The sequence below is a fragment of the Pelecanus crispus genome, chromosome 1, assembly GCF_030463565.1.
Source record: "Pelecanus crispus isolate bPelCri1 chromosome 1, bPelCri1.pri, whole genome shotgun sequence".
In the NCBI taxonomy this organism is placed as follows: domain Eukaryota; kingdom Metazoa; phylum Chordata; class Aves; order Pelecaniformes; family Pelecanidae; genus Pelecanus; species Pelecanus crispus.
Genome location: NC_134643.1, coordinates 131571007 through 131586206, shown reverse-complemented (window position 1 = coordinate 131586206; position 15200 = coordinate 131571007). Strand labels below are relative to the sequence as shown.

Here is a 15200-nt window from a genome sequence, read left to right as displayed (position 1 = left end):
CAAACCAAACAAACAAAAAAACCAACCCACCACCAACCAAACATCCTACCCCACAGTGGAGAGAGACATTCGGCTTAATTTGTAATGAAAATATGAAAACAATTCTGCCCTTACAATATAATGCATTTTTGTTATGGAAATATAAAGAGGTAAAGAAAATGCCTTCATTTTCTAGAACATGTATACACAGATTCCAGTGAGATGTGACTTCAAAGAAGAACCAGTCCTGCATCTATGGCATACACTATCTGTGGTAGTCATAGCTGTCAATTAAAAAAAAAAAAACCACAAAACCCACAAAACCACAAAAAAAACCCTCACAACCAAAGTTTTAGGAAAGACCAGTCTTCTGCAGACAAAAATAATGTTGCAGGAGGCTGTTATCACTAGAATGAACAGTTCTTTCCAACAGCAGAAAGCCAAGTGGATGGGTTAGATGTATTCAGCAGCTGTGAGGATTGGAAAGTATACCACAACATAAATTGCTTGACAGAGGTGCTGGTACAAAGTAGATACTATTGTTCTGAGCAATACTAAATCTGCTTTAGAAGTGGAAAAAAGAAGTGGATACTAGGTTTAGTGAGCGTAACGTAGGCAGCCACAGAAGATGGAGAATCCAGGATTAGAGTTAGAAAAGGTAGCAGAGATAAGCCCCATGATAGCATCCTTTTTCCCATTCTCACTTATCTGACTAAGGACAAGTTCAGAAAGCAGGCATGCAGAAAACAAAACAGGATTAGATGTTTATTGCACTCCTATTATCAAATCAAATCTACAAGTAAATCTGTCTCTGAGATGACCACAAAAAGAAGTCCAGAAATTAAAGACACTACAGTATTCCAGTCCTGCTCCTCTATAAATCATAAAAACTGCAGAGATGTCTACATGATCTTCTGAAGACAATCACACATTAGTTTCAACAGCTTGCCAATGGTAAAACATTATTCAGCTCAAACTGTGAGGCTGCTTTGATACTTCAGAGCACGACTGAGACCAAAATAACAGAATAGGTTATAGCAGCCATCAATTGCTGTAAGAAAACTTTTTCCTTTTTTTTTTTTTCTCTCTTAAAAAGCAGTAGAACACTGGAGATAAAATCCAAAAGATGCTAAAACGTACACACATCTCCACACAGAAGCACACAACATAACACACAAAAGACAAGTTCTTCCAATTTTGAATACCTCCACTCTTGTATCAAAACTCATTTTTGCATTTGGAGTAAAACAGATTTCGAGATCAGCATGGCCTCCCACAGGTACCACCCCTTCAGAAGGGGTGATCATCATCCCAGGGAGTGGGTTTGAATCAAGAACCTTCAAACACAAACATGAAACATTAATAATACTGAAAGGGGGGGGGGGGAGGTGTTTTGTTTTAAAAATACCAATATATTGATCAAGAAGATTTTACATTCTTACAAAGAGAACCTTCATAATATATAATGCTAACTTGGACTTAGAAGTTTGGGGCAAATATACAGGTAAACAAAATAAAGTAACAGATTCCTAAACATGATGACTGTCAGTTTCTACTACAAAATAATTTTTGCACACCAGTTGGAAATTTCACATTCTGGTTTTCAGGTTGTTTTCATTAAGTTATTAAAATTAAGACTTGCTATCTAGCAAGTCTCCAGAATATTCTACAAAGCATTTTTTCAGTGACAGATAAATTCATCACTTCTTTTTTGACATTCACAGTAAGAAGACAGGACACGGGATTCTAATACTGTAAAGTTCGAAAATAATACTAGGAGCAAATATTCAGTTTATCCTGTAATTAGTAAGGACAAAGCAGAATTTGTTCTCTTCTAATGCACTCCAAACAGGTAACTTTTTAAAGTATAGTTACACAAGTGTTAATGACCAAGACCTACCAGCCATCTCTTGGCTTAAGAGTAATTGCGGAGGCTTAAAAGGCTGGGTATGTTTATTTGTCTGTCTTATCAATTATGCTGATTTTATTCTTTCAGGCCCATCCTCCAAAAATGTAGTAATAATACTTGTTATTATAATGCTCAATTGGTAAACAGAGAAATATGGTACAAATCAAAATAAAATAATCAACTTCCTTAGTACCATAATAATGTAGTAACAAAAATTCTGAGGATGTTAATGAAAATTATTGTGCTTCACTAAATAAATACAGCAAATTATTCTGTGATCAGGAGAACTAATGAGGTTAGGTTTTCTACTAATTCGTGTATTATGTCTTTACCCACTCTGGCATCCATCTCATCTCTTATCCAATTCATAATACAGCCTATCTTCTTCTCAGATGTTAGTCTAGCAAAGTAATCACATTTGCTGTGACTGGTCTAGGTCTAGGTATGCACTGACTGGGCAGCCAGTATGAATAGGATGACTAGCCAGTTTGCTCTGTCTCTCAAAATATAAAAACATCCAAGATGTAACTGCTTTTTCACAGGGTACACTAGTATGGGGTTCCACCCTCACCACTGGTTCTCACAAAACTTCCAGAATGTTTTAGACCATTACCACTTTGCTTGTCTGTTGGTCCATCTATCCATCTATCAGTCCAAATTTGACAGAAGGACAGAATTCCTATTCACGTAAATCTTGTTTCTTCAGAAAACCAGACAAAAACTTAAGTAGATGTGTATCTAATAGCTGAGAATACAAAACTGTAACATGATCTGATAAAGTGAACCCCCTTCTTCCTCCAAACCCCAAGAAATAAAATACACTAAAAATAATTTCAGCTTACTTGGAAGTATGCATGATTGTATCCTATGTTTTGAAGAATGGCTGTCTTACAGGTAGATAAACCCATTGGACTATGACTGAAGGGTATCCTTTGTTCCATAAGATGAACTTTAGTAGTACCAAGCTGTAAAAAAAAGAAGAGAAAACAAGCAAACTAAATAACATATTACTAAGTACAAATAAATAATTCAGCCTAATTTTCATTACATAATGAGCTAATATATAATGAGCAAATATACTTGTGAAAATGCGTAACAGAAGTATTCAAATAGACAAACACAGTTTAAATGTGAGACAAGATTTACTCAATGTATTGAACTTATCTAGATTCAAAGTGAACAGACACAACCCCAGAGATATTTCTGAGCTAATTTCAAGACAAATAAAAATATTTTATTTAAATTTAATTTACAGCACAAGCGTCATGATTTTCTTTTTTTTTCCTTTTTAAATCCTAAATGTGTGATCAGGACAAGATACTTCAGAGGTTTTAATAGCAGTAGCAATACTAATATTCTAATTTACACACATCCTGGTTTACATATAGCAATTGCCAAGTCTTCAAAAGAAGCAAAGAAAAAAAGCTACTGGGGAAAAAAAAAAAAAAAGACAAAGCAGGCACATTAAAGGGAAGGGAGAAGTTTTCTTGGTTCCCAAAATGGAAGTTCTAGAGCATGCAGCCAGTAGAATACAGAGGCGGGGGGGGGGGGGGGCGGTGGAATATCTGTCCCCTTCACAATGCCTGGCATGTAACATAAGATAACAAACGATTAACCTAAGCTGAATTTCACTGTTTGGAAGACTATCCAGAACATTGCTTTTCAAATTATCAAATACCATGTTCAAATAACAACACAAAATTACGTTACAGCCTGTTGTTACCCTGAAGCTCTGAAACATACCTTCCCACACACACCTTCACTTTTATTCCTTTAATATATATCTAAAGAACTATCAGACCACCTCTCAACCTTTGTTTGGCTAAACTAAGCAAGCTAAGAACCATTACCACTTAATGTATAAGGACCACTAAATTGTGGTGCCAAAGGAAGTATATCATCGAAAGCAAGAAGGCGGCCAATTGTCTTTGTCTTGCCTTCTCCATCATGTCTTTGGAGCAATATTCTTTTGTTAAACATGTCAAATAGAAGCCATATGAAATTAAAATAATTTTTTGAATACATGATAATAGAAATATTTTTAAGAAATTACTCAACTAAAAATGCCACACTTTTTGCTTCTCTTAATCTGCTGTATGAATAGTTACCTTTGCAAAACATTTCAACTTAATTTTGTTTCCTTTACGCACACACAAGTTGAATTCTCCTGCTTCTGGAGAGTTGAACCCTGGATGCCAAACAACTTCACACTCCAGATCTCTATAGGCCTCCACAAAGCCTAAATAAATGTGCATAATTTACATTTATCAAATTACATTGAATAATTAGAAATAACATAAGCATATTAAAGTGAAATGACCTTCTATTACTGAAGACTAAGGCTACATTTCAAAGATGTTGAACAGTATGCTGAATTAAGTAAAATTAGTTCCTGAATTCTCATGACAAATGTACAATCTGTTTATCAGTATCCTGCAGTAAAACACACTCAAAAGTTCACTGGTATTTTTTAGCCACAAATTACTCAAATAGTCACCATTTTAAAAAAATAAAGAACAGACTATCCTTCCTCTGGAATAGCAGCTTTGGGAAAGACCATATACATTTTCTTGCTTGCAATTGAGTCTGAACTTGTACCAGCAGAAATATCTTTTCTCAAGAATCAGAGCACACCAACCTCCTGATCCAGCCAAATCTTGTTTGAACTGTATAATGCCAATTCAGTTAGCAGTTAGTTCTTTAACAATGGAGCTCAAACATACTCCTGCAGAACACTATCTTTCAAAGGAAAGAAGGTAAAAGCTAATGTCTCACGCACTTCTAACAAATATTGATCCATAATACAAGTGGAAACTAACCCCAGACTGAATTCCATTTGTGTCACTCAGACTGTCTATATCAACTTCTTAGCAGCTTCATTCATACAGTGCTGTTGAAAATTTCCTATTCTGATGAGCTGTATGATATTGCTAACTGCCATTAAATAGCTGCCTCACTTTTGAAATATCAGCAATCTGTGCTAAGAAAAATGGTTACAAAAGCACTGCTGGCTGGACAGAGAAACAACGAACTGGACTGAGTCTGCTCTCAGGGTAGGGTTTTATACATGGAGTGCTGCTATGGTATTAACACTCTGATCTGATACTACTTTTGGGATACACTGATATTGACCCAAATCTAAAAAATACAGTTTATAGCATCAGCTGAATATTTGTCTCACTTAATATTATTGACATTTAAGATATGTGCACGCACACTGTACTTGCATAGTATACCTTTCGCTGGCTGTATAGAAAATGCAGTTCCTCTATCTGTAATTATAGGTTTCCAAGTAAATGCAGCAGGATGGTTTCTGGGATTGTACACCCTGACAGTTGTTCTAAATTCTGTCTCTGCTAGGTAGCCAGGAATAGGATTTAAAATCAGTTCCCTTGCAGACAGCTCAAGTTCAACAGACACTGCTTTTGCAACCACAAGCACATGCCCAGGGTGTTGGTTGTTTATCGTGTAAGTGAAAGATCTGTAACATAAATACATAAAAATATTGAGAAATATATATTTTTATTATGTTGTAGTCGGAGAAAACTTTATGTGAAATATAATAATTAGCAAGAAAATACTTAACGAAACAGTTGAGTGTGAACACACAGTTAAGACTGACGAAAGAAACCAATTTTTAATTGTTTTGCATTACAACTTAAATCATGTGAAAAGTGAAGGTCATCCCAAAGGATGCTCAACCTCATACAGTCATTTTAACAGCATCAGTAAAGTGACAGTTCTTCACACCAGAAGGCTAGAAAACAGTTTGCCTATACACTTACCGATAAGGTGCATCAGAAGATCTGAGCACAGATGCAGTGATGCAACACCATGCCGGAAAGAGCACAGTGTTTTCCATAAAATTTCTCCTAACAAATACACTGTAATAGCAAACTTTTTTTCCCTGATATACCTGGGGCTATATGGGCTTTTGACAGGACAGTTTGCTGGGTTTTTTTAAAACTCTAAGAAACTTTACTATACTAGCAACATTTTGCAACATAAAACTGCATTAATTATTGCAGTATCACCACAAATCATAGAATGCTTTGGGTTGGAAGGGACCTTGAGAGATCATCGAGCCCAACCCCCCTGCAGTAAGCAGGGATTGAACCTGTGAACTTGGCATTATTAGCACCATGCTCTAACCAACTGAGCTAACCCGGCTGGTCTGAGTGTACACCATTAAAGTTATCATAATTACACTGAGTTTAAACCAACCACGTGATTTTTTTATGCTACTAGTGCAAAGAAAATATGTAAATCAAGGCAAATATAAGAAGCCTTACCTTTTAAACATTCCAAGAGTGTTTGTCTCAAATACAATCGGAATATGAGTCTTTGTAAGAGGAGGCACCACCTGAGACAATGGACTTGTCTGCTGTAATTCATCAATTTCAATCTCAATTTGTATCCATATATGAACTAACAAGTTATTGATGATGTGCAGTTTTCTGGCTGTTGTAGAATACACACAAACATCACCAAAATCCATAGTAGAAGGACCTGAAATATAGAAGAAATAAAATCTTCTACATTAAAAAGTACAAGCTGAAGTAAGGAAGCATACCTGCTAAAACATTATGATCAAAACATTTTAGTTCCTTAAATTACAGAATTAGTCAGCTAGAACAATCCTGTAGCAGAACAAATTCACACTAAAATTTGGAAGTAAATACCATGTATGTTCTGTGAATGTTTTCAGTAGTACAACTCAAAAGCCAGCACCATTTATTTCTCAATTCTGTCTGTGTTAGCCAGCTATTAAAATAGGAAAAGGAATGTGCTATTTACTAAAGACATTATTAATAATCATAAATACTTCTTTTTATTAATCAGATATTTAAATAGCTAGACAACCAGCAATTCACTGAGAGTTTATATACTTAACCTGTTTATTTGCCCCCTGATGCGTGACCATTTGGTTTAATAACACATGTAATTTGACAGTGGCAGAATTATCTCACTACTTTATTTACTGCTATCACCTGTTTTTATGCTGGTCTGCAAACTTTAGTGCTCATGGCACTAATCAAACATCTTAAAAAACTCTAAGTACTTTTTGTATTAATATGTTCACCTTATTCTGCCTTTTCCCATGTGTATCACTATACAGAGCTACACTACTCAAGTTCTGGATGCACCGAACATAAAAAAAGCCCAGAAAGTACTGAAAATTTTCACTTTGCTGCTAAATAATTTTACTGAAGAAAAATTTAGCTTAAAATAGACCAGTTTTAGTACCAAGTGTTGTTAATAGATGAGTCCCTCACAGATTTTAGGTGTTACTCCCCATCACAGAGCATTCCACTGAAATTGTTTTGAAGGAGGATCCTGAAGAAGTTTTACTTTTTTGGGGTATCACTGTTCACTGTTAATTCCCAGAAACATTCTGAACACTCCCATGAATCTTGCTGATATTAATGTTGGTCCAGATACTATCCAATAACAAGGCACAAGGGTATGAACAACTCTTACACTATGCTGTACTGATTTCCCTATAATAGGCTGTAGCATGAGCAGTCTTTAAAGGCAGCTCTCCTTTTACGTATTCATACCTAGTCATATCTCAGTATTTTCTGAGGAGTACAAAGCTTTAGTTAAATGCTACTGTAGATATCAAGCTGCCACCAAATTAAGCTATTTTCTATTAAAGGTGAACAATTGTGAACAACCATTGTGTTACTATAAATATGCATTTAGTAACCAAATTAAAAATCTTACCAATGAGTATTTGATGAAGCTGCTTGGATGTCAAAGTTAGACTACAATCTTCCTTCTCTTGGGCAGAAGATGGCACAGCACTAAGCCCACTCCAAACCTATGACAAACACAAGATATCTTCTCAGAGCAGGATCAAAATTCTTACACTTTTTTATATAGTAAACACAGTATGCTTACACTAGTACTCAAGCATTTAACTTACTTCTTTGACTGAAGATTTAGAACCAATTGCTGCCAATTTTCGACTAGTTAATAGGCAAGTCTCATCTAAAGGAAGCATTTTGAACTGTAGCTTCTCCTTGTGAAAATCTGCGATTGAGATCTTTGGTGACATAAGCCCTTCAGCTGGTTTAAGGCCTATGCTCAGAGAATTATTATAAATATAAAACTGCCTATAGAGGAGGGAAAAAAAAAAAAAAAGAATATGGAAATCTAGAAGTTTGAGCATTCCATGTTCTACACGTTAAACTACTTAAGATTTTTAAAGATAACAAATAATACTTTAAGTAGGAATATTTCATTATTAAAAAAACCCTCAAGTAAAGAAAATGCCTTGAAGAGTCTTTTATTGTACTGTTTAGGCAAGGATTAACATCTATTGCACATTTGTGGTAACTGCTAGCTAAACAGGTTGCAAGCATTGTGGCTACCAAATTATAAATACCGTATCATCTCTAAAATACCTCTTAAAGAACAATTAAGTTGTAAAGTCAAGCACTTAAAAGTTAGCAACTGCCAAGATTACACAGGATCCTCATAGCCTAATTTTCAGAGCAATTAACTTTTCTTGGTCAAAGTTCAACTCCAAGCAATCAATTTCACCTGCAACCAAGAGATTTGAAACTTCCAGAGATATTCACAGATGCTTCATATCAAGTATTCAGAAAAATTATCACTATGTTTGATAGTAACAGTGAAATGCATCTGATAACTGTGAAATTTTCCTTTCTGTTCTTGCTCCTCATGCAATATACCTTGAATATATGCATTATGGTGATATAAACAACAGTTCACCCACTACACAATACCAGTTCCTTTCAAGAAAACATCATGTGCATGCATAAAAATAAAATAAATCGAGCTCTGCAGGCCTTGTCTGAATCATGATGTATATACACAGAGCAAGATAAATTGAGATTACAAGAATAACCCACTGGCATTATTAATTTTTCAACAATGGGTCTTGCAAACTAAACACTCTTAAGGTATTGCTTCTCTTGCTTTAGAAGCTTTACAGGTTTGTTTTTTTTTTTTTAATAAAACTTTTAAAAGTAGCAGAGCTGTCAGTTTTGCTTTTCCATGATTTTGCTCCACAGCATACCAACCAAATATAGTAAATTCTCACTGCATGAATTTGTTAAGACTAGAAGACCAATACGATCCTTTAATATTATCTGCTTCATTCCACAAATTATATCATAATTTACATACTGAATCCATCACTTTGGATGAGCTAGACATACCAGTTGGAAATACATACAATTTATTACATAAAAAGAAAAGAGAATCCAACACAATAAATGTTATGTTTTTGCTATTAACCATAACCAACTTTTCTTAAAACTTAGCATCTTATTTTAAGTTCCATGCCTCTGTCCCTACATTTTACCCAGCAAGTGATCTGTAAGTGTCTAAATGAACATTTGAACAAAACAGGTTTTGAATGCACTATAAATGAATGTCCCAAAACCATAAGCATTTCAGCATAGGACAAATTTAGGTATATGATTGGTGCCACTAAGGTAATTCTGCACATATATACACATATTTCTCATATGAGCCTAAACTATTTATTTATCCTTTAAACAAAGTCTTACCTATCGGCATCTTTCTGTAAACGACGCTGTCTTAAACTAGAAATAAAGTCTGCGTAGTATTCCTTATGTGCTTCTTTTGACAGTCGTTCACAGTCAGTATAAGAAAACTCTGGATCTATATAATTATATCTCTCAGTCTTTGTGAAAATAGTCCTACATATTTAAAGATAATTGCAGTTTCACTACATGTATAAAACAATTCTGGGTCTTGTTAGAAAGAAAACATATTGATTTTGCTACATATATATTTCATTATAAACATTCTTTTTATTACAACTGATTATTAATATTTGACCTTGTAAAGGCAACCATAAAAATGAAATATTGAAACTGTAATAGCTACATTTGTAGTTTTACATAAGAAAAGCAACTCAAGAAATTTATGCGCAAGAGGCTCAAGGTTAAGTAGAATGCACTGAATTTTAAAGACCTTTCAGCCTGGGGAAAAAAAAAGTAGTGTCATTATGAGTAACCAATCTTGATCTACTATACAGTATATACAAATGTGTGGTTTTAAATATTATACTCGCATAATTTTTACCTGTACTTTTTATTCCGTTCACTAGGCCTAATGCTGGCTGCACGATCATTAGGAAAAGCTATAAGTGCGTCATCCTTACAATTCCTGTTTATCCAGTGAGTATGAATTTGTGTTTGGGTTGATTTAAGTATTGCCACAGGTGCTGTATCAGTGCACTGTCCTGTGCCATCAGCTACAAACTGTCCGGTTGCATTGGAAATCATCGGTGTTATACCTTAAAATTCACATAAAGCTTATGTGAATATAATACACTTATACTTTCTAAACAAAATTCAAAGTATTAGAAAAATATTTCTTAATTTATACTGGTCCACCAAGCAGCCCAACAATCAGTCACCCATCCCATTATGTTTTCTTCACACAAGAGGGAAGGCGGCATTCAGACCATACTAACAGCCAATCACCTTCTCTGGCCTAGATCATAGACAAACAAATACTAGAGCCCAAACCACTTATACTATGTCCAGCTGTAATGCTTTGTCTTACACATGCACATGGCCAAATACTCAGAGATGCCTCTGTCACAACACTGTCTGTGGTGTCCTAAAGCTTGTCTTAAGGGCTGCAAACACAGGCATGATTTTTGACAAAGAATTCCCAAGCTATCACAACTAAAAAGAGAGCTCAGTTCTTTTTCACTCTAGTTTTAGAAAAGCACATACACCTTCAAGTTAAAGAGAAAAATTATGACAGAAACTAGGCCATGTGTTTGCTCACCTCTCCTACATAAAAACACACATTTAAAACAGGACTATAAATCAGTAAATCCATTCTTCAACTGCCCCTTCCTCCCTCACCTGTAAAAAAATTGATACATTAAACTAAAGTTATTGGGTTTACCCACTGTAGCCTTACTTTACTCTCAAATGGCTACCAAAAAAAAAAAAAAAAAAAAAACCACCAAATACTTTCCATCCTCCAAACTACAGGAGTGATTACAACTTCCACTGTCCAAGAAGGCACGTTTTGCAAGAAGCTTCATTCCAGTCTCTTCCCCCCTCCACTGAATAGAGGGACAAGTACATATCCTCCTCCACAAAGACTGAGAGAAGAGAACAGGAAGATACAGAACCCACCTACATAAGGATCTGAAAAAACTCACTTTCCCTCCACACATCAATGAAGCTTAAAAGCAAAACACAGATATCAGTAGCCTATAGAGTACAGATACCCCTCATAACCTCTTTATAAACCTGCAAATAGGAGCAGAATGGGAACATTAATAGAGCAAATGGTAGACAAGAGCATTTAGAAAAGCTGATAAAACTTGAATACTGCATTAAATCTCTGATCCACAGAAACATATTTTAATGGTGTTTTTGAAGCAGGAAAACTGCAGGAGTTCTGGATTTCAACAATAAAATCTAGAAATTACAAAACTTTAGTTTCTTATCAATTCTTGATTGCCATGGACTTGAAATACCTTCCTGAAAGTAGCAGGAACGTCCAGTGGCTTATCAACCATTCTGATATTTGTAGAAAGAACAGCATTTTATCTTGACTTTCCAATTACTTCCTCTTTTTACTTTCCCACAATGCGCTGTCTGAAAAAAATGGGTATTGCTTTCCTGTTTTTCATTAGTGAGTACACCTTCAAGTGGGCAGCAGTCAGTTAAGGAGTATTCAAGCTCCCCTCCTTACCTACAAACAGAAACCAGATGCACCACTGTACAGGACAGCCCTGTTGTACTACCTGCAGATGCTACGGCATATCTGATGCTAGAAACAGCTATGTTTCCCATGACTGGTTTAAAAATCTAGTGACAGGCTTAGTCAAATCTACTGTAAAGTGGTTGTTCGTGGGACATATGAGGAACATCAGGAACAAATTAGAGACTAATTATCGCGTATCCTGAAAGATTCTTTATGCTGGCATAGGCTTCACAGGATGAGAAAGAGTCAATGGACGTGGGACTGGTAGCAGGCTATATTAACTGGCAAATTTATCTGGCAGTAATAACTTTCAATCAACAAAGAATACCCTGTTATCTTTCCTAACTTCTTTATGTACCTTACCCATCTGGTGCTTACCCCGCTGGTGAGGCTGCACCTGGAATACTGTGTCCAGTTTTGGGCCCCTCAATACAAGAAGGACATTGAGGTGCTGTCACATGATGAAAATTTATGCTTTACCAGTTCAATTTTTGTTAAAATATGGGGGGGGGTGGTGTGTGTGTGTGTGTGTACCATTATTTTGCCATTGTTTTATACTCTCATGGGTATATGTCATACAAATGAGCACTCCCTCAACCCCCAAAGAAGTATTACTTTTTAAAAACAAACTAATAATAGTAAAAAAACTCTTTAAAAAAGTTTAAAATGTACTTTTAAAACATTTTATCACTTGTCACTTATCTTTTTAGCATCTTACCAGGATTAATTTTGAATAGAACGTTTTTTTGTTTAGATTTGCACACACCAATAAAGCTCAAATACATTTGGTGAAAGGATTTTGTCTTCGAAACCTGTAAATTATTTTTCTCTAGTCCTGTACCAATGATATCAACAACTTGCTTCACTTTAAATGTTCCTATTTGATGTGGAGAAAATGAAAATATCACATCCTGGAAAAGAAAAGTCGTTATGAGACATATGAGACAGAAAAGCAAAGAGAAAAGTTTCATGCAATTCTCTGTTTAATTGAGTCACTTCTCTCCACACTTACTTCTAAGATAGGTGTTCAAAACTGAGCTTTTAGAATATGCCAACCGCCACACATAAATTAGCAATATAAGGAAATACAAAACTGCTACACATTAGAACACCACAAAGTCTCACTTGCTCATTTCTGGGACAAATTGTTCTCTCTTATAACTCCACAAACCTGTAACTGGCACAACCATCTTCATATTTTACTTAAATTTGGCAAAGTTTCTTCCATTAAAAGATATGTTATGTTACTCAAGTATTTGAGATTTACTGGAAGAAATTAAAAGGATCCTGCACAGGTTTGAGTATAAATCAATCTTCTCAAGTCAGTAAAATATAAAAAAATCTAAAACCAGGAAAAACCTGGGTAAAGTTTCTTTAGTACTACAGTTATTTTTTCCAAATTTAGAATAACACTTGTTGCTTCCTGGAGTACAGGAAAGAGCAGTAGAAGACTCTACATAAGGAGAAAAAAAAATATATATTTGGCTGATATAAAACATCATGGCTACTGAAATGAAATTGTTCTGGTTTACTTTCAAGAAATTCCACCACTGGCCACTGTAAAGTAATCTGCATATCTACATAATCAAAGAGAAAGAGGTAATTACCTTTGCAGATTTTTTTTTAATTTTTCCTTTTTCAGGAGAAATATTAAAGTGAGCAGTCTTACGGAAGCTGAATGTTACTGGAAGGGACTCAGATTCATTTTTGAGTGTGCACAGAACTTGTGTTTGTTCACCCAGGAAACAGTCCATAAACTTAATAACTGGTCCTGGATTAAAAGTTAACATGACAGGAAGCCCAGAACCTGTCAAAGCTAACTCCATGTGATGAGGATGATTCACTGCATTAGATAAAGACAAAGAACAAACAAACAAAAAAACCTCACACACCTATTAGCTTACTAACAGAAAAGTCATACTGTATTTGTATGATTGCAAAAACAAAATACCACCATAATACAACATGATTTATAATGCAATTTTCTATAAATACAGGACATGCTTACTTATAATGGCTGTTAGATAATGTATTCCCTCATCAAGGAATTTGAGGGTGATCAAATATTTGCTTGAAAATGCATAAAACTGGTAGTGACTTGCAAATGGCTGAGGATTTTTTTATGTCCTCCAAATATTTACATTTATAATTAAGTTCTAGGTGTTCACTACCAGCAGGTGTATTCATGACATGCATGATTTGCTCCTTCTTTCTACTCACTGTTCGAAAAGTTTTTGGTGCTAAAGCATTAAAGATGTAAGTTACAATAATTTATTTGTATTGATATAAATAAAATTTTCACACAGGTTTCCCATAAAACTGCTAAGATGAAGAAATTTTAAAAAAAATAAAAAGAAAAAATCAAGATATACAGTTTTATCATCCATATATACATTTCTGATGGTGACTACACATTTCTGATAACATACTTGTGATTGCTGTGGCACCATCACTGAGGGCCTTCAGATAGCCATCTTTATTCCCAACAGCTTCAAATCTCAGAAACAGTACGTAATCTTGTTTTGGTGATGAGTCATTCACTCCAAAGTTGCTTTTAAATTTTCTGGAAGAGTCACAATCTCTAATTACAAGATGGGGAAAAAAAACAAACCGCCAAACCCCAACCCACAAAAAGAAAAAAAAAAAAAAAAATCAGGGCTTATTTTTCATCATCCAGTCTGGCTTCTTTGCTGTTGGGTTACAGCTTGAACAAATGATCATTATACTTCCTTTCAGAAAACAGAACAGTAACAAATTTAAGTGCAGTAATATCGGTATGCTTATTATACTAGTAATTTGATATATTTTCCAGTCTACAACAGTTTTCTAAACTAATATTACATACATAATAATCACTTATAATTAGAATTTAAGTAAGGGAAAATGGCAAGAGTGCATTTTCTGTTTCAGTATCCTGGTGATGAAATATATATATTCTTTCATAACGCTGCACATATACTATATCTTTACGAAATAGATCTGCAGTCATTAAAAAGGCACTTAATTTGACACTGTAGGACTCCCTCAACAATCTTTAGAGATTCAACATGTTTGATAGGAGCTGCAATTAAGTTACCTTGGCATAATCTCATAAAATTCTTGTTCTCACAAAACAAGCTTAGCCAATTCTTGGTTCAAATACATCCTTAATGTATTATAAAACATCTCCCAGATAATCACTTCAGACTTTGCTTTCTCATTTGTGGTATCATGCCAAGCAATTTCTTTTAAGACACATAAATACATAAGAAGTCATTCAGAAAAAAATCTGCAGACACGTTAACTTAAAATTATTTTCTATAACACAGCTCTTTACAGAATAGTTTAGACCAATCAACTTGTGTGTGTGTCTAATCTGGACCACTCACTCACTTTGGACTAAAGCACAATGTAACCAAAGATTTCTCATAAGGTAGCAAGGTGCCTTGACTGGGAATGCACAAAATCAAGGTGGAAACATCTACATCTCTTGTTCTATTTTTGATGCTTAAGTCTTGTAAAAGAGCATCTGCACTCTTCTGAAGGTCTGTCCCCTAAAAAAAAAAAAAAAAATGTGGAATAGTTCAGCCTGTTC

The 15200-nt window shown here is 34.8% G+C and overlaps 1 protein-coding gene across 1 annotated transcript in view; it reads right to left on the bottom strand.

The window, feature by feature from the left end:
* CFAP47 (cilia and flagella associated protein 47) overlaps positions 1-15200 on the bottom strand; it is a 353360-nt gene that overhangs the window by 324053 nt on the left and 14107 nt on the right. The window contains exons 6-18 of the mRNA XM_075714741.1: positions 14999-15159; positions 14056-14189; positions 13234-13469; positions 12345-12537; positions 9974-10187; positions 9433-9585; positions 7818-8007; positions 7616-7712; positions 6181-6397; positions 5125-5369; positions 3997-4127; positions 2731-2853; positions 1185-1316 (exon numbers count right to left, since the gene is read on the bottom strand). Of these exons, the coding sequence (XP_075570856.1) occupies positions 1185-1316; positions 2731-2853; positions 3997-4127; positions 5125-5369; positions 6181-6397; positions 7616-7712; positions 7818-8007; positions 9433-9585; positions 9974-10187; positions 12345-12537; positions 13234-13469; positions 14056-14189; positions 14999-15159 (2226 nt within the window). The remainder of the gene's footprint in view (positions 1-1184; positions 1317-2730; positions 2854-3996; positions 4128-5124; positions 5370-6180; positions 6398-7615; positions 7713-7817; positions 8008-9432; positions 9586-9973; positions 10188-12344; positions 12538-13233; positions 13470-14055; positions 14190-14998; positions 15160-15200) is intronic.